The sequence below is a fragment of the Octodon degus genome, unplaced genomic scaffold (assembly GCF_000260255.1).
Source record: "Octodon degus isolate 3935 unplaced genomic scaffold, OctDeg1.0 scaffold00080, whole genome shotgun sequence".
Taxonomy (NCBI): domain Eukaryota; kingdom Metazoa; phylum Chordata; class Mammalia; order Rodentia; family Octodontidae; genus Octodon; species Octodon degus.
Genome location: NW_004524656.1, coordinates 4,824,079 through 4,847,511, shown reverse-complemented (window position 1 = coordinate 4,847,511; position 23,433 = coordinate 4,824,079). Strand labels below are relative to the sequence as shown.

At 36.8% G+C, this 23,433-nt stretch overlaps 1 protein-coding gene across 1 annotated transcript in view; it reads left to right on the top strand.

The window, feature by feature from the left end:
* Arhgef12 (Rho guanine nucleotide exchange factor 12) overlaps positions 1–23,433 on the top strand; it is a 190,842-nt gene that overhangs the window by 84,962 nt on the left and 82,447 nt on the right. The window contains exons 2-6 of the mRNA XM_023721086.1: positions 1,186–1,209; positions 2,462–2,547; positions 3,987–4,043; positions 19,324–19,422; positions 19,897–19,946. Coding sequence (XP_023576854.1) covers positions 1,186–1,209; positions 2,462–2,547; positions 3,987–4,043; positions 19,324–19,422; positions 19,897–19,946 — 316 coding nt within the window. The remainder of the gene's footprint in view (positions 1–1,185; positions 1,210–2,461; positions 2,548–3,986; positions 4,044–19,323; positions 19,423–19,896; positions 19,947–23,433) is intronic.

Genomic DNA, 23,433 nt, shown 5'->3' with positions numbered 1-23,433 from the left:
GGCCAGCTCAGCCCACCAGGGGGCGGGCTGGCTGGCATGTGGTGCTGGGGGATTGAACCGCGGTCCCTGATGCTTTTGCTCAGCTTGTTCCAAGTAGGTGCTTTAGACCACTGAGCCATCTCTCCAGCCCCCATCAAGTTATTTTGTTGAAGATGGATTGAGATAGTATATTTGAAAAGTTTAATGGTTGGACTCTAGGAAACCTTGAATAAATGTAATGGTTATCATTATTTGTATTTCTAAAAAAAGTTGTTCTGGGGATAGCTGATGGTTTGTAATATACCTGCAGTTAGAGATTTGACAAAGTAAAGAAACTTGAACATGGTGTCCAACTTTTTGCTGATACAGGGAAAATAAATGTAACTCCCAGCTTGCCAAGTTTGTGTTCCCCCAAATCAAAGAATGGATTCTAAGGAACAACAGAGATTAAGAGTAGGAAATATTTCTTGAGAGGAATAGAGCTCCTGAGAGACAGTAGCAGCCCCAAAACTAGGTTGCTTCACAAAGGAAGTTTTATAGAGCAAAATCATGAGGTGGGTACAGTGTGGGACAAAACCGATCAAATTACAAGTTTAACAGCTGCGCGTGGTGGTGCACACTTGTAAATCCCACCATGTGAGAGGCAGAGGCAGGAGGATCTTGGGAGTTTGAGACCAGCCTGGGCTACAATGTGAACTTAAAGCCAGCCCGAACTGCATAATGAGACCCTGTGTTATAAAGACCAAAAAAAAGATTACAAGTTTAGCGGCTTATGTAATATTGTTCCAGTGGGGAAGCAGGTCATGTAGCAAGTGTGCATGGAAAGAACGTGCACCTTTTTAGGAAGAGATGAATCGGGGGTCTTGGTAACTCATTTGGGTGACTGATGTTAATTTATTGTTTGTCACTTGGAGGGGCACAGAGGGCTGGTCATTTTGTCTTTGCTTTGGGGTCTGGCCCCCCGCAGAAGTGCCCCTGTCCATAGTTGTATTTTCATCTCTTGTATTGACTCCTCAGAGGGCCTCGCCTTGTCTGCCCATCATGTTTTTACCTAACTTAGCTGTCCATATTACTTTACCTGTTCATTGAATCTTGCTTTAGGAAAGCAGAAAATTTAAATCCTTTCCTTGGGTTTAGTAGAAATAATTTAAAATATTTTTATCTTAAAGTGGATAACTACAAATATCTTTTTTCCCTTTGTTTCAGGTTTCCCCTCAAAAAACCAATAAGGTAAGTTATTCAGTTGCCTGTCATACTAAAGTTTAGGTTAACTTTTAATTAGAAACATTCCTTCACAATTACGGGAATTTTTGTGGTTTTTGAGAACGTGGGCTTAAGTAGTACAAAATTTCATAATGCTTCACAAATTTAAAGTATAACAGGTGTTGCATATTATTTCTGGAATGCAGTATTATTTTGATAATATTTTTAATGTTTTTAATATAAGCAGTTTTAAAGTTTGTTCAAATTGATACTTAAGGTGACTCCCCATGAAGATTTAATTTTAAAATCTGTTTATGACTGTTTTGAATTTTGCTTCTTGAGAGGTGAAAATGGATTGCTAGTTTTTGGTATGTTTTATCACTTGAGCTACTAATAACTGTTTAATGAGCTTTGGTATTGGTTTAGTCTTAATTACTTTTAAGGCAAATGTTCACATCTGTCTGTACTTGTTTCTGTGCCTGTATTTCCTGTGATGGGACATCTAAGACTCTTCTCCAGTGCTTGTGCTTTAACATCTCTTCTTAACTATCATAAATATTATTTAAAATTCAGGTAGTATGCTATTTTTAATTTTTATAGTATTATCATTTTTAGTGATAGTATTATATAAGATACCAAGGCTAAGCTAACCTTGGCACTTCAATGAATTAAGAGTATATGTATCGTAGTTAGGGTCTTATTTGTTTCTCAGCCATTATCTGATCAGTATAATTGGCTAGATCATAGAAAAAAAATAATAGTGTTTTCATCTTAGCCTGAACGTGGGTGGCTGAGATTTCTATGGCTAGAAATATATATATATGTATATGTGTGTGTGTGTATGTGTGTGTGTATAAATGAGACTTGCCTGAGATTTATTTTTATAAACTGTTCTCATGCATCCCACATTTATACAGTGATTTTTGAACTTGGCCATAGTATCCATAGAGTTAGAGAATACTTTTAATTCCTTTTAGGCATTCTTTTCTTGTTAAATGGAAATGATAGCAATGGATCTGTTAAAGCCAACTAAATAATTTCATGGGATTATTTCTATGACATATGTAGACTTTATTAATGAACACTATTATTATTTGAAATATTTTATAACTAACAAACTATTATGCATTGCATAGACTGAATTTTAAACCTTTTTACAAAATATAAATTAAGCTTATGATGCTAAATAATGATAGCAAAGTGATTTCCTGGTTTTCCTCCATATGACACACTATTGAGACTTTTAAATTAAGTTTTTAATTTGGTTACTTTGCTTTAGGCATGGAAGTATTTTGAACCGAGAGTCACCAACAGATAAGAAGCAGAAAGTTGAGCGCAGTGCATCCCATGATTTTGACCCCTCAGGTAAACACTGTTCTTCCATTGAATATTGAGAATAATGAAGTTCAGAATAGTACACTTTAAGTGCCCTGAAGCAATCAGGAGTTGTTTTATCTGCTGTAGTCTTTTCTCCCTTTTATTCATACACTTTCCGATCTTTGCATTCAGCAGGAATGCATACATTTTAAACTTTCAGCACTAGATAGATTTCACTGAAGCATCATTGTAGGATATATTTGGAAGTAATTACAATAATAGAAATCATTTAAGTTTCTGTCACCCCAAGGACCCAAATGAAGATGCATGATGGTGCATAGGTTCATGATGCATGAAATCAATGATATAACATCTGCATACTTATTTGGTAATTTAAAAGTTGTGATCATAGTGAATTAAAGTATTAGATAAAATACAACTTCAAAATTATTAAACAAATATTGATCCCTTTTTTCAGTCAAATAGTATTCTGAACTTAGCTATCTTTCAACCTCCACAGTGTTGATCTCTCTTAGAATTTTTACATTACCAGACTTAATTCTTCTTAGTTTTATGCATATAATTGTTTAGTAAAATACATGCTTTTCCTTTAGCTTCTCCTTGTAAATTCAACGTTTGATTTATAAAAATTGCTTACTTTTGTTTTGTTATTTGAACATGATGCTGGGGCCGGGGAGATGGCTCAGTAGAATAAGTGCTTGCCCAGCAAGTGCAAGGGCCTGAGTTCAACCCCCGGTTCTGCCAAAAAATAAATAAATACATGATGCTTTATACTATGCCTTTTAAAGATTTTTACTTAGAAATAATTCACACATTTAATAGACTTATACATTTAAATATATACATTTATAATTAGGATGTTTCATACTTTTAGTATGAAAAGTATGAAAAAAAAATCCCAGTCATCAGTTTAGGAGACTTTTGTGGTGAGAGTAGTAATGTGTCACTTAGGGGCGTCCACAAAGAAAGAATTCTCAATTTGTAACACCTAGTTTTGATGTCATGGGGCTCAGAGGCTCTCATTTACATGAATAATTATTGTCTTCCTGATGAGGTAGAAGTTTCTGCCTTATGTTCATAAGCATTATGGTCTTACTAGGTATATTCTGTATTCTTCATCTGTGATATGCCCTCTCCAAAGCCAGATTTAGCAGAGATGCAGTACATCGTGATGAGATTATTATGGCTCTTTGTCTTTTTGCCATCACAATTATCAGATGATGTCAATTTTGCAGACTAGTCATGTGTTTTTTAATTACACTGTCTTTTCTTCAGTAAATCTTTAAAATGTGTCATTACCTATACTGTTCATGACTGTTCTAAGTGCTATCATCTGTGATGTTCATACTTTATGTTTGCACGATTTAACTTGATCATGATTCATTCCTTTTTTCCCCCATGAATTTTTTCCCTCACATTGGTCTCCATATTTTCTATATCTCTCCTTTTCTCCCGCTCTTGTGCAGATAGCTCCTCCAAGAAGACAAAGTCTAGTTCAGAGGAGAGTAGATCCGAGATATATGGTAAGCTAAAGTAGCTTAATCAGCCTTGCACCTTTGGAGCTTGCTTCATGCTCTCCTCTTCTCTTTTCTTCTCTCCTCCTTTTTCTTTTTCTTTCTTTCTTTCTTTTTTAAATAACTGCAGCTTTTCTGTGTCTGCTCTGCATGGCGTGATACACTGCAGGGAAAGGGAGCCTGGGGTTTTAATTTGGCTATGATGGAAGTTTAAGGTGCTAGAAACTAATGTAGATTGAGAATAGGCCATATTACTCGTCTCCTCTTGTTTTTTGTTTGTTAGGAAACTGATTATTTCTAACACGTTTGGGTCAGGTTCCTTTGGATAACATGAATGGGTTATGAATTGTTGGCATCTTCTTCCCATGATCATTTGCAGAGTTTGGATTATGTGAAATTTAAGTAATTAAATATTTTCCTCTTAAGTATAGTGCTAGCATAGTTTAAATGTGTTAGCAGTTCTTCAGAATTTTTGTTTTTTATATATATTTTTTTAAGAAACAAAACTGTCTTATTTGTAGAGGATACAATTTTGTACATAGAAAATCCTAAGACACATCCAGCTTTTGTGCTTGAAAAAGCACTAGTAAAGTGAAAAAGACAATTCTTAAGAGTGGAACAACATATTTGCTAGTAAAGATTCAGTCTAGAACTCTTAACAACACAAATTAAAAGCTGAACCGATTTAGGAATGGGCAAGGCATGTGAACGGATGTCTCAGTTACGTACCAGTACTGAACAGCACGTGAAAAGATGCACACAATCATTAGCCTCGAGGGAAATGGAAATGGAAACCATAGACTATCTTTTTTTACCAGTAGCATAGCTATAATAAAAGACACCCGTAGGTAGTGACGATGTGGAGAATTTGCGAACCTTACACAGTGCCAGGGGAATATGATTTTAGACACTTTGGAGAAATAAATCCTGGAATTCCTTAAAAAAATTTAGCCTAGAGTTACTAACCTACCCAGCATAAATATGCCTACCATACCCATCCATGAAGGCCGAAGGCAAGTCTGCACTAAGCCTCCTACACTAATGTCCACAGCAGCGTTATCCGTACTGCTAACACAGTGGACACCACCACCCAAGCACCCATCAGCTATGCATGGATATCCAATATGCGTTTTTATTTTTAATTTTTTTTTGGCGAAACCGGGGATTGAACTCAGACCCTTGCGCTTGCCAGTCAAACGCTTATTCTACTGAGCCATCTCCCCGGCCCTCAAAATGTGCCACGACCCACCCAACAGCTATTACACTCTCATAAAAAGGAATGACACTTGAAATTATGAAACGGATCTTGAAAGCATCCTAAGTTAGACCCAGTTGTAAAAACCACATGTTGTATGACCAAGTTAACAAATGCCCACAATAGGTAAACCTAGATATACAACTAGCCAAGTTGTTTCCTGACAGTGACAGGCCCGAAGGGGAAGTAGAGTGACTGCTCCTGGATACAGGGTTCTCTCCAAGGTGACAAAAAAGACTTAAATGTAGACTGTGATTTTTGCACTACTCTTATGAATACTGAACAGCACTGAGTTGTATATGCTAAATGAGAGGACTGTGGCGGCTTACGACTTTATCTCCGTAAGCTGTGTGAAACAGAACACGGCAGCCTGCTTTGCACAATAGGAACAATTGTAACTTTAATGAACACAGAATCTGTGGAAATCCAGGCATTTACAGAAAAAAAAGCGCAGTTGCCGTAGTTTAAGATGGCTCTTAACTTTTTACATGGAAACTAGAAAAGGTCAACAATTAACTTTTCTCTTGTCTGCTCAGCACTGAGGATTTCCAGAAATCTTTGCATCCTATTGGATGAAATGTCTGTAAATTAGGCGAGTATATCTTCTTAGTTTTGTGATGTACTCAGCAAGACCAACCTCCCAGCCCCATTGGGTGAGGACGTCCCTCTCCCTCCAGTGCCAGGTTCGCGTCAGGTCTGTCTATGGATGCTGCAGCCAGGGAACCCACGGTCTTGTAGTTCTCCACCATCACTTCCATTCCCCACAGACGTGAGGCTGGCCTGTTCCTTCTCACCGAAGGGCATCTCCACATCATCCAAAATCTCCAAGTCCTGGGGTTTGGACACAGCTGTCATCATATGATCTCTTTTATTCTTTAGGGAGAGGCAAAGGTCTCAGGAGCGCAGTGCCGGCTGGCCTCTAGAACCTTCTGCAAGAGATGGCTGAGACTCCAGGCGGCAGCCCTTAGAAAAGCTTGTTTCTTTTTTATTGCTTCATTACCTGGAAAAGTCATTGTTGTAGAATGTATAATAGCAAAAAAAGGTTTTATTTTCATTCTTGAAGAATTGATCTGTGCCTTTAGAAATTTTCTTGTAACTTTTTCTGATTAGGAATATTTCAAAATGATATCTTTAAGAAATAATCTCCATAAAGAACAAGTTAACTCTACTTGGTCAACCTGTCCAATAGGTGATCGAGATGTTACTATTTCTAGACTGTGGCCTATCTTTCAAAGATACAGTAAACCCATGTTTGTGAAAATCAAGGAGATTTTTCCTTTTTCTTTGCAGTTTTACCTACACACCTCTGTTCTTCTGGCATTTAATTAGTTTCTTGAGAAAAGTGAATAGGAAAGGCATTATCTGGAAGAAAGACTTTTTTTTTTGAAGAAAGACTTTTAAAATAATCTCTGCAAGATTGTTACTTCTTCCTTTCCTCTTTCTGCTGTTACAGAAAGGGGAAAAGAAGTTGTATATGCAAGATAGTTAAGATACACAGCTAGCTTCTCTTAGTTCTTTGAAAAGAATGTGTTGTGCTAACATTGCTTAAGACAAGATATCATGCCTATATCTTAAGAGGAAGACAACAATTTGCAGTGTATCAACTGGGTCTTGTTTCGTTTTTTTGTACCTGGGATTGAACTCAGGACCTTGTGTTTTTCAGGCAGGTGCTTATGCCACTGAGCTATCTCTCCAGCCCCTGTATCAACTGTTTTAACTGTCCTACTAACCTGTTTTGAAACTCAATTTCATTGTTTACCTTTTTTCTCTTAAAAAAAAAACCCTGTTACTTCTTTTAAAGAAATTACAAATTTTTCCTCAAAAAAACAAAACACAAAACAAGCCCTTTTGTGATAGAGCCAAAAGTTATTGAGAAGTGTAGCCAGGTGCAGGTTTTCCCTATCTTAATATATATGAGAGGGGAAGAAAATATGGAACTGTCTCTTTAAAAGAGTTGACAGTTTGTATTTGCTTGCATTTGAGCCTATAATATCAGACACTCAGTGATACTATGAAGCCTCAGTATTTGGTTCTAAGCTAGTTTTTTTAATATTTCTGTGTTACATATGTAGATGTATTTTACTTGGCCTCTTCTGTGACATGTCAAGTTTATGCTACTCTCCAAAGTATTTTGACTGCTAATGAGAAACAGCTTCCTTGAGACTCTGTCTTCCCATTATATGTGAAGAGCTTTCTCTAGTTTACTGTGTCCAAAGAACATAATTGTTATCCTGATAGCCCCATTCTTTCCAGTGGTCTTTGCAGTGCTGTATTTCATCTCCCTCACCATTATCCCACACATGTGGTGTGTATGTAGAATATTTTTTTTTAAACCGGTGATAGGGTATTATACTAGTTGCAACATGCCATTAACTTGATAGTAATAGAAAAAAAATTTTAAGTGGTAGTTGGTTAGCAAGGTGTGGCCTCGTTGTGCGGTTCTTTGGGAACCTTAAAATACCTTGTTTGGAAGGAAGTGAGCCTCCAGTCCTCAAAAAGCCCTCCTTAGAGGTGAGGTGACCAGGTGAGTGTTAACCTGCTAGTGCAAATGTCTTTGGCATTACAAGTGTTTTGTGACCTGTAGAGATGGACTGTGAGCTGTGTGCAGGTGACGGGGTCAGAAGACACTCCAGAGGGTCAAGGAGAGATTGGAAATACAAGGATGTGACAGCAAAGAATCATAGCAACAGAAAATTCTTCGGCTTTACTGTAGGTTCTTACTATAAACCTTCCTCAAGATTTTGACTGTATAGGTTATCTTTTCTTGGGGTAAAATATTTTTTATCTGAGTACCTAATTCAAACATTATTTTAAACTTAGGCATTTTTAGAGCTACTTTGTGAGAGAGATTTACTGCTCCTTTGAAAAGGAAACCAAGTGTCTGTTTTGTATTGACTTACTAAGCTTCTTCTGCCTGGTATAGTCGGTCAAAATATATTGCATTTCCCCTTCACATTCCTTCTGTATGTTTTAGAGCCTGTTGGATGTGTAATGGATGATTTTTCTCATTTGCAATTTGAATGATACTTGATTTATATGCAACGGAAGAATTTAGAATTATACTATAGCTTTTTCCTAACTTCCTGAAGACAGTTTCATTCACCATGTTCTTTTTAAAGCTGTTTTAGTATATTTGGGCTGCTGTAGCAAAATACCATGACCTGTGTGATTTAAATAACAGAATTGTGTTTTCTCATAGTTCGGAGGTTGTGAAGCCTGATGGCAGGGTGCCGTGTGTCTGGGTTCTAATGAAGTTGCAGGTGGCTGCTTTCTTGCTTTGTCCTCACATAGCCTTTCAAGAAAGATTGAGATTCTGGAATCTCTTCTAAAATAATTATGAAAATCTTGCCCTCATGATTTTATTAAACCATAATTACCTCCAAATGAGCAATCTTCAAATGCCATAACTTGGGTAAAGCATTAGTGTCTGGATTTTCAGGGGACATGAGCATTTTGTTCATAACAGAAGCAAACCGTACAGGTTGGATATCCTTATCTGAAATTAAAAAATTAAAGATACTTTAAGATAATTCTGTACAATAATTTTAGACATTTTGACTGAGATCTGTCACATGTCAAGTGGAAAATTTTCTACTTGTGACATCACATTGGTTCTTTCTTTGTGGTGCCAAGTTTTAGACTTTAAAGTATCAATCTCAAGTTGTAATATCTTCCTTTGGGTACAATATGTTTTTAAAAATTCATTTTTTTTGTAATCAGGTCTCATATCTTTAAAAATAAAAATTCTTGGTTTGACTTTTGTTCCCACCAAAATTATTGTTCTCTTTTCTTTTGTAACCTTGCAGAAGTATATCCTATGTAAGCCATCTGTTTTCTCATTACTCATTCTCTTCTTAACATTTTATTTATTTATTTATTATGCATTTGATACAGGGTCTCACCACCCATCATGGACTCATAAGTGAACCTCTTGTTTTCAGCCTCTCCAGCTCTGGAATTATAGACGTGTGCCAGCACACCAGGACTCTGCCCCAGGGAGTGGGGCTGGTGCCTCATGTGGTGCCAGGGATCAAACCCTAGTCCCTTCTTAACATTTTATAATTTGACTTCCATATTCAGACTATCTAAAAAGTGAGACAAAATATCCTATTTGAAGATCCATTAACTTTCTTTCAGCTTTTTCCTTCTGAGCCATTTGGCAGTGCAGATGCCCTTTCTGTGGTTTCCACAGTATCACATCGGTCTGATTCTTTCCTCTTTCTCATTGTGTTGTCTGTGTTACTTCCTCTATCTTTTATTTTTTGTCTTTCCAAAAAAATAAGAAGAGAGACCTCTAATACATATAAGTATGACCCAGATTTCTGTCTCTGTCCTTTCTTCCATTTACTCATGACATTTTTAAACTGCTGGATACTTTTAAGTGTCTTTGCAGTTTAAATAACCAGAAACCAGTCTTCCTTTTGATTTCCTTCATTTTTTAATGTTACTATAATTCTTTGAATCACTTAGTCCTGTTTTCTTTATCTCTTCTGCCCATTTTCCCTATGTACTGTTTGCCGTGTCATCTTGTTTCTGCTCACAGTATGTTACATTCTTCACTCTTTGATTTCATCCCCATTGTTTCATTCAGTTTTCCATCATGTCCTTAGACTATTTTTATAGACTGACAGCTTTCTTTCACTTTTATTTCATGATAATTCATTTCCTTTTCCACATTGTATGTTTTGCCTTGACCTGTTAGGTTAATATTACTAAAATAAGGATTTGGTCACTTACTAGGAGAGTATAGTTATGCAGATATGTCATAATTTATTCCAATTCTCATTCTACTTTAATCTTCTAAAGGTAATAGACTCTTCTCAATTTTCATTTTCAAAATATGTCTTGGTATTCCTTGCTTGAGTACAGCTCCCTTGTCTTGAATGTTTATTTACCTCCTATAATTTAGGATCGTATCTGTCCTTCAAGGCTGAATTAAAACGGTGGTACATGATTAAAGTTAGCTAGGAGGAATCAGTGGAAAAGAACTATAATTCCTCCTGGATAACGATGATATATTCCTGAGAAGTGAAGAGAATGGGTCTTTTTTAGTAGAAAAATGATAAGTAGGTACATTAATAGATTTGTTCATTAGTTAGATTTGACTATTCCACAGTGTCTGTATACTTCTAAACATCCATCATGTTGTACAGAGTAAATATGTACAGTTTTGTCTCAGTTAACAATATAGTGCCTCCTTGGAGGACTTGTGTAGGTTTGCTGAGCCACTTTCGTTGTTTGTGAACTTTGACATTCTGCTTTGTATCTAGTCACTGTGTCTGTAGTCACCTTTGCATCTCCCACAGTGCCTGGCTCCTCAGGACACTCCTTAAGTGAGTTTCAATGAATGATCATTGACTTTGAGAGGAAGTAGAATTGATGGGATAAAATCTTGACTCATCAGCTCTTTCTTCCTTTCTAAAAATCTTTAAAACAGAAGAAATACAACTTAGAAAAGAGACATTTCTGGTAGTGGTCTAAGAAGTATAGTCAGCATACTTGGAATTGAAGGCTCCTCTTCTTGGCAGTATTGTATATTTAGAATTCAGAAGCTTGTTAATCAAAGGATTATCTGAGGTCTTACTCATAAAACTTGTATGTCTGGCAGCAGTTTAAAAATGAGCTGTTTTTATGAGGTTGCACATGTTTTTTTTGCCACACCCTTCCCTGAAGCTAATTCTTAAGAGGTGAGACTCAGAGAAGTGTGGTCATAAAATAAAATAGCAGGTGAAGAAAGGCTGACTTAAATTTTCTAAAGTAGCTGTAGTGTGGAAAGCTTTGTATGTTGCCTTACGTGTTTACCACTCAGTTGTCATGCATTTACTGTCTGGCGTTATGGTTGGGATGTTTTTAAAGGAACATATTATAATGAAATGAGAATAACTTGCCACATTTTTCATAATATCTTTTTATCACTTCCTCTTCTCACTCTCCAAAGCATTACAGACTTATTTTAACTTTCAAAATACTATCCTTAAGTAATTATCTGTTGAGTAAGAAGTACTCTCCTTTTTTGTATTTAGGACAGGGTGTACAGGGTGTACAAGGTCTCACTGCATAAATTGGACTCCTGTTTACAGCTTCCCAAGTACTGGGATTACAGACACGTGCCATCATGCCCAGTCTCATTTGCCATCTCAGTGGGCCCTCGGGGCAGGGCCAGCAGGGCAGGCCCAGGGGTCGAACTCCAAGCCCTTGCATCCGCCTAAGCATGTGCTTAAGAAGTACTCTCTGTATGTTGATTTCACATGTCATATATCTGTAATGGAAAAAAGTATATCCTTATGAAGAGGAAATAAATTTAGGGAAAGAATATTTATGTAAATTTGATAGAACCTGTTTACTTCATAAATGAGGAAAGCATAATAACACTATCAACTTCCAGAAGAAATAAGATAGCAAATAAAGAAAAATTTCTTTTCAAATGAGGAATTAGTAAGAGAGGTTGAAATTGCATAGTTGGAATTATTCCCAGTCAAAGGTTAGTGTTCTCATATAAGTACTTCTGTAATGTGCATAGTCTTTAGGAACATGATTTTCACATTAAATAATGATTATGATTATTCAAAATTTATTTTCTATAAAATAAGATTTATTTAGTAACTTCATTAAGCACCTAATATGTATCAGGCACTATGCTAAAGAGTAGGCATACAAAGAAAATAGGAAACTAAATGCTTCCTAGATGTTCAGCTCTCTCTTTCTTAGGATAGTCACCTGACACCCACTATTTAAAATAGAGAAGGTTTGTTTGGTTTATAGCTTCAGAAAATTCGGTCCATGGTTGGCTGGCTTTCAGACAGGAATATCATGGTGGAAGTCCATAGCAAGCATGCATGCTTAGTTCATGGCAGCTGGGAAGCAGAGCAGAGAAATAGCACAGGAAAAAGGATCAGGGACTATATATAGTACCAAAGATCACACTTCTATGGCCTGCCCAAGACACCCAGAAATGCAGTTTACAATTGCCTTGGCTGTTCCAAAGCCAATGAGTTTGACAAGTTGAACTTTCACATCTCACCCTTATACCCAAGCACATCTTAAACCATAATCTACAAATACAGTAAGTTAATAATTCTACCTAACATAATACAGCTATCTTGTGTATAACTGAAAATACAATAACTCCTTCAACAAAGTCTCAAGAATTACACTACTTTTCAGAAGTCAGCATTTTCTGAGACCCAAGGCAAATTCTTAGCTGTGAACCTCTGTATAAACAAGCAAGCAAAGTTACATAGTTTCCAGGTACAGCGGCAGGGTAAATGTTCTCATTCCAAGAGGGAGGAATGGGGATAGAAAAGGGTCCATTTAAAACAAGCCTAAAAACAGTAGGAAAGTTGTTTAAGTCCTGTGTCTCCATATCCATGATCCAGGTGATACGGCATGAATTCTTGAGTGCTTGAATCGCTCCACTCCTTTGCTTTTGCTGGTTGCATCCCAGTAGTCCTCTCTCTAGGCGTGGCTCCTCTCAAGGTCAGCCCCTTTCCTTGTTAGCCATTCCACATTCCTGGCATCTCCAACTAGGTGGGGTCTGCATTGCATTATTGTTTCTACACCCACACCTTCACAGGTAAGTGAGTCCTTCCCAAGGAGTCCTTGCCTGACCTCTCAAGCCTTCCTTTCAAATCTGGTGGAAGTTTTCCTGACCTCAGAAGTCACGTTCTACATGCCAGAAACATCAGCATCATGTAAGTGAAGCCAAGGTCTGTTCCTAGTTGGCTAGTGTTAATAGTAGCCAGGCCCCCTTGGACCATGGCTCCAGGAGTCTTTGAGAGTCTTAATGAAAGAGTACAGTGCAGTGAACTAGAGAATCAATTACCTTGGAGTCCCTTTTCAAGCAAGAATTGCAGGGACTCTTCTCAAATGACAGGTGGACGGACACTTCTGCACACTCAAGGTTACAACTGGTAAGGTCTTTCTGATTTCTGAGATGCTATCAAGCAGTCTTTTTGCTTGTCCCTGTAGAAAAGACTCAGTTTCTTTTAAGTTGCATGAATTCCTGCAGCAGCGACACCTCCTTTGGCTCCACTTTTATGTATGGTTCCTTTTGGTCCAAAATTTAAGATTTTCAAATTTTCTGCTTTGTGTCTTTGGTTCTCACATAATTTGGCTAAAACCAGCAGTATCCATGGCACAGCCTGGAAGTGGGGCTCCCTTGACACTTCCTCCATCAGATCAGTTATTCTACTCCCCTTGCACAGAACCTCCCCCAAATTCTCAGGACAGGGGCTAATTTAGGCTTTATTTGTATTTTTTTGGCCAGAAGATAATTACATATGTGGTCTAGTTGCCATTGAAGTCTCCCAACTGAAACATCCTCACCCTGGCCTTTACCATCCACATTGCTGGCAGCATTCCTATCTTTTCAGGTACAACCAGCATCAAGCTCTTCTTATTGCATTTTAGGGTTTCTGTAGCCCAATTCTCCAAACTTTTCTATATGCCTCTTACAAACTAGTTGCAAAGGCTTCTTAATCCACATGGTCACATACAACCGTAACAACAACTCTACTTCTCTGGTACTATTTTCCTATATTAGTCAAGTTTTCCAATTGCTGAAACAAAATAGTAGATACCCACAACCTAAACAGTTACTTTGGCTTATGGTTTCAGTTGATTCAGTCCATGCATAGCTGTCTCCAAGGTAGAGGCATCATACCAGAAGGATGTGGCAGAACAAAGATGCTTAGCTCTCGGCAGTCAAAAAGTAGAGCTAGGGAGCAGTGCCAGAGAAAAGGGGGTCAGGGGCCTATATAATAGTTCATGCCTCTTTGACCCATACAGATGTACCCAGAACTTTGCTTTAGTTACCCTAGGCATTTCCCAAGCCAGTCAAGTTGATAAAAGTAAGCTCAAATGCTACACATATAAAAGAGTAATTAAAGTACCTTTTGATAGATGATTCCATGAAAGTTTAGACCTTGTTTCTATCTTTACTAAACACTTTTCTTGTCCTGTGCCCATACAAGATGAAGGGGCAGAGCTCATAGCCAAGTAATTATGTGATTTCATAAAACTCATTCAGAGAAACATACATTTATATGGTGCTTTTGATTAATAAATTTTTATGTCAGATCATAGATTTAGTAACAAAACAAAACCCAGGATTATACATGAAATAAAAGCCAGAAGTCAAAATAATAAAAGAAGGGCCGGCGAGATAGCTCAGTGGACTAAGTGCCTGCTTAGGCAAGTGTAGGGGACCAGGGTTCGATCTGGCACCACAGGCAATGCCAACCCTGTCCCCAGGCACACTAAGCCAGCCACTTAAGCCTGGGCATGGTGCTGCACACCTGTAATTCCAGGGGAGGCTGAAAACAAGAGGATCACCATGAGTCTGAGCTGTGTAGTAAAACCCTGTACCAAATATATAATAATAATAATAATAGATGTGGATTTTTAAAAATTAATAAAATAAAAAAATGGCCATTTCAGAGTTGAAGCCACTATTTTCCTTCTTCTTCTTCTTCTTTTTTTTTTTTAAACATACAGGCCTTATAGTCTGAATCAGATTCTTGATTTTTAGTTAGTATTATCATTGTTTCTCTATTTGTTGAGGTTGTTAAGGAAGTCTATGAGAATGTTAGGAAAAGCTTTCAAAAGAATGTAATTTGCCTCTTGAGGACCATTTACTGTCTTTCATCTTCTAAAGATGCCTTAAACTAGAAACCCTGTTCTTTGACTTTTCTCTTCTCTCTTACTTCCTCATCCAGAGTTAGTATCCTTGTTAAAGCAAAACGAAATGTAGGCAAAGACATAAATGGAGATTGATTTTTTTTTTTTTTTTTTTATCATTTGCACTAATGATTTCTTTTTTAGGGATCGTTAGTGTTTGCATTAATAAACACTAATTAAAGTGTTTATTTAGTTTCTAATGGTGACAGATATATTTATATATAAGGTGAGTAATATATTTTCAAAAAAGAAACTCCCAGCCTGTATCAATTATAGTAAAATCAGAGTTAACATTTATGCATCTTTAATACTTGTCAGGCATTATACTAAGCACTTTATTGTATTCAGGTTAAGTATGCAAACATAGCAAACTCTAATTGCAGCTACTCTTTTTCTTCATCTCTTAAAGGCAGTCTTTTTCCTTTCCTTTTTTTTTTTTTTTTTTTTTTTGGCAGTACTAGGGATTGAACTCTGGACCTTGTGCTTGCCAGGCAAGTGCTTATTCTACTGAGCTGTCTCCTCAGCACCAAGGCAGCCTTTTCTACAGATACCTGAGAAAAGATGTACTTAAGCCTAGTGACTTAACAAAGCTACCACCAGTGTTTGAGATCTTTAATTCTCTGGTTTTCAGCTCTTATGTAAGTTGAGGTGGGAGAAGTACAAAGCATAGATGCCATAGGAAAAGAAATGTTATATTCATATTATAATTGCCTTAATTTTCTAAGTCACAATGCCTACTTCAAGCTTTCTAATAACTAAAGGAAGTCATTAGATGTTTATGTTTCTCACAGCAAGCATGGATGTAGCAAAAAGATTACTTTAAAATGAGGCTGTTATTCTGAGATTCTCTGATTCTGATTATGTACTAGAAATTTACAAAGAATACTTTTTTACTTGATTTTATGTATTCTTATCATTTGCATTGTTTTTTTTATTTGACAAAAGCAACATTAAACAGATTTAAAAGGCTGAATTCTAATAAGTCATTTGCTCCTACCCCATTACAGTTTACTGCTTTTGTGGTAATGCTGAACTGTGGAAGCAAATCTGTGTAGTATTTATAGGTTCTCATATTGCAGGGTAACTTTTTTAATTGTTAAAAACAAATGTATTGGGGCCAGGGAGATGGCTCAGTAGAATAAGTGCTTCCCTGGCAAGCGCAAGGGCCTGAGTTAAATCCCCGGTTCTGCAAAAAAACAAAACAAAACAAATACATTGAAGTAAACCTTGAAAATAATGTACATTCAAGAGTATAATGCCAAATCTTGAGAAATGTGTACTCGTGTAACCATTATGTTAATTAAGACTTAAAAAAAAATCTCCATTGCCCCAGGAAATAACTTTATTTCTTTCAGTCATTCTCACTTCTCTAGGCAAATAACTATTCTGGTTTTTGTTGCTGTTGCTTAGCTTTTCTTTTTCTGCCTTACAGTCATCTTTCTCCACTTCTGACTTTTGGGTAGCATGATGTTTTTTCTGATTCATTTGTTTGTTGAGTAGTTGCATGTATATAAGTACTTTTTCTTTTCTGTCTTGCTAGGCAGTGTTTCTAGAGATACAACGCAATTGTTGATCTGTTAATGGTTATTTGAGTTTTTCTTAGGTTTTTGGTTTTTATGAATAAAACCAAAATGTTCTGTGAGGGTCAGCCAAATACCTCAGCAGATTAAAGCACCTGCAAGCAGGTTTAGGGGCCGGAAGTTCAATCCCCAGGCCTGCTGTGCTGGCCCTGACCCCGGCCCGGGGTGTGCTGAGACAGCAATTGAGACTGGGTGTGGTGGCACGTGCCTATAATCCCAGCTCTTGGGAGGCTGTAAACAGGCAGATCAATATGAGCCTGATCTAGTAGTAAGACCATGAACACCCTGAAGACCCTTCCCTAAAATACAAAATGTTTTGTGAACATTTGTACTTTATGTAGACATGAAATTTCCTTCACTTGGGAATGAAATTGCTAGGTCATATGTTAAGTTCATTCTTTCTTTCTTTTCTTTTTTTTTTTTGGTGGAACCGGGGATTGAACTCAGGCTCTTGCACTTGCCAGGCAAGTGCTTATTCCACTGAGCCATCTCCCCGGCCCCAAAATGCAATAAGGATTTTTTTTTTTTTTTTTTGCTCCCAATGCCCTCAGGTGTGGTTTGGCTGGCTGGAGTGTTGTGGGGATCAAACTACAGCAACCTGAGGCTGACAGCTTTGTGGAAGCAGCCACTTAAAGAACTGAGCTAGGGCCAGGCCCCCTCATTCTTACTTTCATAAGAAGTTTCCCATCTGTCTTTCCACAAAGTTGTAGATACCCACCAACAATGTTAAGGGAGCTCTAGTTGTTCCATGTTCTTGGCACCATGTTGTATCATCATTCTTTGTATTTTTAGTAATTCTGATTGATATATAGTATTCATTATGGTCCTAATTTGTTTTCTTTCTTTCTTTTTTTTCTTTTTTCTTTTTTCTTTTTTTTTGCGGAACCGGGGATTGAACTCAGGCCCTTGCGCTTGCCAGGGAAGCGCTTCTCCCACTGAGCCATCTCCCCGGCCCCTAATTTGTTTTCTTGATGGTTGTAGATGTTAAGCAACTTCGTGTGTTCTTATTGACCACTGGTATAGCTTTCTAATATGTTTAATGGGTAGTCTTTTTTTTGAGATAGAGTCTCATTGTGTAGCTCAGGCTAGCTTTGAACTCATTATGTAGTGCAGGCTGGCCCTGAACTTGGGGTGATCTTGTCTCAAGCTCCCAAATGCTGTACACCCCTACCCCCAGCTATTTGTCTTCTGTTACTGAATTGTAGAGTTTCTTTTTGAAAAATAGAATCCAGAGTCCTTGTCTCAGCAGCAAGAAAGTAACCGAGACAAAGGATCTGTTTAGATTGTATATTAAAGATATAGTCTTAACATTCTACATTCCTACTAATAATGACATGTCTGAGTATGTAGGCCTGTTGACAAAAGACAGGAATACCTGGATCCTTATTTTTAAAAAAATGAAAATTGAACTAAGACTAATAAAAAATAAATTAAAACAGATCTTGGCCCTATACATTACAAAATAAAACTTTTGAAAAGCAAATATAGGAGAAAATCTTCAAGATCTTAGGATATGTGCAGTTCTTATAGGATGCAAAATCCATCAAACATAAAAGAAAAAAACAGATAAACTAGACTCAAAGTTGAAAACATCTGTTCTTCTAAAGACATTATTTAGAAAACAAAAAGGCAAGAGTGGTAGACAGTGTTCACAGTACAATACAAATATGATGGAATTATGTTTGATGGATGTTTGATGATCCAATCACGTTCTAAAAGCCCCAACTCTGAAGATACGAGCTTTTGGTGGGGAGCTTTCTAGTGTACTAAACCACAGTCTGCTGTGTGTATCAGACTTATTCAAAAGATTATGGTCCTTTGTGTAAAATCTACTCAGAAGTAAAGATCTAATCAACATTAGCTTTTTGAATCTAGTTTTGTGTTATTTTACATGTTATATATTGCAATTTGGGTGAATGTTTCTTTTCTGCAAAACTGAAAATATGCCTTAGGTCTGGCTAACAGAGTTCAGGTTCTTCAGATCTGATCTGTAGTAAGAACAGAACTGACTAAAGTCCTCTAGGTTGTTTCATCTCTTCTGACTGGTATAGTCCTCTTTCTCACACTGCCTGGACAGTTTTTGTTCGCTGTTTAAATGGACGGAAAACACACCTTCTGTGGGAATCAGGTAGGTGCTGCGTATGAAAGGATTGACTGGACTCACAGGTCTTGCTTTCCCTGTTCTTCTGTTTCCTACTTTGTGTTTATTTTTCTTTGAGTCAGTTTTTCTGTCCTTTGAACTCTTCCCCTTCTCTTTTCCTTTTTGAGGAATAGTTGCAGGTACTCTGCAGCCCCGCTTTTCTTTGTGTAGTCTGTTTCCATGAGTTTTAAGGTTTGTATTCCTGTAGGCTTCTAGCCTACTATCTCAAAATGTTTGATTTTCTTGGCTTAAGTACCAGTTAGTGCACAAGTCAGAGAGGAATGATTTTATATTATAAATGTATAGCATAGATGTGAATAGGCTTTCATTTTAACTGTCTCATCTTTTAATATGTCAGCAGTCCCAGTTTGCTTCAGCTGCTTTACTCTTGGAGCAGTTCTCCTCTACCTCTTTCCCATGGGGGGAAATATATATATATATTTTACTTTTACTTTTTAAAATATATTACTCTTTGGTATTATTTAGTACCCTTTTTTTTTATATATGGGTTTGATTAGCTGCCTTGTGCTTCCCCTGAGAGAAAAGAGTCCATTATTAGTATATAATCATTGTTCTTTTGTTTTTTTCCTTTCTATTTTCTTTTCCTTCTCTTTTTACTCTGTGGCTCTTGTCCAGGTCTTGTTCAGCGTTGTGTGATCATCCAGAAAGATGACAATGGATTTGGGCTGACAGTCAGTGGAGACAATCCAGTCTTCGTACAGTCTGTTAAAGAAGGCAAGGCATTTAAAAAAAAAGTTTTTCCCTTGGGAGCAAATAGAGTAAAAATAGGAAAGCACAATAATGTCTGTTGCTTACAGTGGAATAATTACATAGTTTGCAGGTCATGGGTACGAGATTTGTCTGTGGTACTATAGGAATGAAGTAAAGTAAAGATGATTATAGGCTCAAGAAACAGAAATTCTTTCATCCCAACAGTAAAATCTTTTGGTGTTACCATATATTGGATACACCCTTAACATTGGGTGTTACAGTTTGAGCCAGGTACTTTTCTCATTTTATAGGTGACTTTGAGGCCCAGGGTAAAGAATACGAGTCCCAGTCACACAACTAGTGCAGCAGAGGAAAGATTTGAAACTATTTTGTCAGCCTTGATAGCTCGTGTTTTTAGCTGCTTTGTTATATCTTTTTAAAGAAACGTATTAGTGAATGCAAATGACGCCTATTTAAGTAAATTAATATCTTACACAGATGGAGCAGCCATGCGGGCTGGAGTGCAGACAGGTGATCGAATCATCAAGGTAAGGCAAGAGCAAGGAATTCATGACAGGATTAGAAAAACATTTATTAGCTACATTTTTAAAACGTGGATTTTTTGGTCAAAAGCGGTACTTTACATATGGATTGAGTATTAAAAACTCACTTGATTTGTTTTAAATTAATATTGCCCTTCACTGAAGAACATAATAAAAGGATGAATAAATTCATTTGTATATGCTTTTGTATAGAAGAATAAATCACTGTTATAGAGATCATTTCTGTCCCGGTTAATGTTAGCATATACATATAGAATTGTGATAGTGTATTGTTACTTGTCACATTCATTGTTCTTATATGTGAACTTTACAGAGATAGAAGACTGAAGAAAGTTGGGAGTACAGCTCAGCGCTGTGGCGCTGGCATGGCACACGTAGGCCCAGATTCAGTCTTTATTGCTGTAAAAATAAAAACACTAAGTGAACAGTAACTCTTGTTATATATATGGGTATGCATGAAAGGAGATAGTGTAATTATTTTTCAAAATAAAACCCCAGCGTTTTATTACAAACTAGTAAGAACCCCTCACCTTAATGTACTCATAGAATTATCTCATGTTTACAGTTGTCACTAATGATTGGTTTTCCCACTTATAGATGTACAAATTTCATAAATTACAATAAATAATCTTAAATGTACCAGTGTTCTAATATTCCAGGACAGATTTTAGATAATGGGTTAGATTTATTTGAAGTTTGTGACACTACTGTAGATAAATGCCTGCTAGTAGAACATTATAGTTCAGATACATGCCTGGAATTCTGATTTGTAGAGAAAGAGTAGACTGGTCAGTAATTATTCTTGAAGCCAGGCATGGTGGCAAACACATGTAATCCTGGCACTCAGGAGGCTAAGGCAGGAGGACTTTGGGTTTGTGGCCAGCCTGAGCTACAGAGTTAGCACAAGGTCAACCTAAAGTGCATAGCAAGACCCTATCACCAAAAATAAATAAATAAAATAAAAATCTTGAAATAATTGACTAATGTAATTACCTAAAATCAAAATATTATGTCGGGAAAGATAACATGAACATATTTTACAAAAATAACTTGAAAAAATAATTGAATACATTATGGAGTGTGGTATCCTTAATTGTTATAAGTAAGAGACCTTTTAAATTACTAAGAAAATAAGGACCGGCCAAATAGCTCAGCGGATTAAAGGGCCTGCAAGCAGGTGCAGGGGCCAGGGGTTCAATCCCCAGGCCTGCTGTGATAGCCTCCTTCCCAGGGCATGCAGAGATGGCAGTTGAGACTGGGCGTGGTGGCGCACGCCTCTAATCCCAGCTTTTGGGAGGCTGTAAGCAAGTGGATCACTGGGAGTCCAATCTAGTAGTGAGACCCTGAACACCCTGTAGGCCCTTCTCCAAAATACAAAAAACAAAAACAAAAAAATTACTAAGAATATAGTAATTCTAATTCAAGAGTAAAGATTTTCTTCCCCATAATTTTATTGAGAAACAAATAGCAATGAGATAGTTTCAAATCAAATTGGTAGGACAGTTTCAATAATTAACACATTGCATACTCTCTTCCTAGTGGTTATTTGCTGTACAAGATGCAGACATGATATCCTATTTACAATCACTCAAGAGTAAAGATTTTTATCAGGCAAAGGCCATAGTAATTGAAGAAAACAATTAATGAGGATATGTCAAGCCTCAGTGATAAAGAAGTAGAAGTTAAATGATTAGTAGAAAATAAAGAGCCTGCCCCAAAATGTGTACACACTTCAGGAAAAGAAAATCTTGTATAAATATTTTAATACTAAATTGAGTGAGACATTGTGAGATTGATACAAGTTAGTTTTGGCCTCTACAATTCTGAGAGATACTGTCAACGTGTGACCTGGTTGTTGAGATTGCTGCATGTGCGTTTTCAGTTTCTTCTCTGAGGGCTGGCAGTGTAGGGTTTTCTGTGATATCTGACATCCACTAGGGTCCCCCTTAAAAAAAAATCACAATCTTAAAAACAAAAAACAGAAAGCACCCTTTTCTTTTTGTTGAATTGTATACACATTTTTTTTGGTCAGACTCTGCTCTGAATATTTAATTACTGAGAAATTAAAAACTGATACCCCACACTTGGCATAGTATGGGTGTAGTATAAAGGCTGCTCTCACAAGTCAGAATATAAATTAGGTAAAAGTTGTGTAGATAGAAACTTAGGAGTACATGTCCCTTTAAGAGAATGTCTCATCTTTGAGTAGAAATTTTGCTTTTAGGAACTTATTTAAGGAAATAAGCATAGAAATGGGAAATGGTATGTGTATGGGAAAAATCTATTTTGGTTTTGTCATACTCAAAACTTGTAAGCAATTTGAATGTAAGAAAAATTGTATTTCAGTTGCAGCCTGTAGAAGAGTGATTAGGCCTGTGTGTGTCTCTAGTGAAAGGCATTCAGAATGCAGTGGGAATAAAGGTAGTTATAATATGTGTGTGTATATGTTAGTGCAGTATTTGCATGATAGAACAGCATCTCTTAAGATTAGTCACAGTCACAGTAGTAACATCGCTGGGAGGAATGACGGGTATACTTTTATTTCTGTTTATATACTTATATATTTAAGTGTTATATTAGTATTACTTCTATCAGAAAAAGTTAAATCTGTGTTTGATATTTTACCTTAGTTTAGCTTAATTAAGACTTTGGATAACTTTTTTACTTTTAGCCTGTCTCAAAATTAATTTTCCTTATAAAAATTTTATTTTACTTTATTTTTTGGTACTGGGGATTGAACTCAGGACCTTGCACTTACCAGGCAGGTGCTTAAGTCACTAAGCTATCACTCTGGCCCCCAAATTTAATTTAATTTTGGTACATAAAAATTATACTGTGTTTGGAAAATTAAAATTGAGCATATTATGTAAATACTGATTGTTTTTCATCGTTTTACTTACTATAATTTTGACAAATTAGTGAACAGGTAAACAAAACCGAAGGAATCTTTACTAATTACATTAGTTCTTCACTGTGACAAGGTTGCTAATCTGTTTTGTGGTGTATTTTATCATTTGTTATAGGGAGTAGTTGTAATCCTTTAAATCAAGGTCTTGCTTTGTGTTCAAGTTTATTTTGTTTCTGAAAATATCTTATGGAACAGCAGTAAAAGTGAATTTTGTAACTGTCTTTAAATAAAGACTACATTCTTTTTTGTTGCTGGATATAACATCATAGTAGTGAAAGTGAAACTTCTTAGAAATGTATTTAGTACAGGGTCTTTAGGGTCTCACTGCACAGATGGGACTTGTAGCAATCCTTCCTGCTTTTCAGCCATCCAAGCGCTGGGATTACGGTGTACGCCACCATGCCCAGTCTCAGACACTGTCTCAGGGCACCCAGGGGCGGGGCCAGCACGTGTGTGTGTGTGTGTGTGTGTGTGTGTGTGTGTGTGAGAGAGAGAGAGAGAGAGAGAGAGAGAGAGAGAGAGAGAGAGAGAGAGAAATCCCAGGCCCCTTCATCTGCCTAAGCA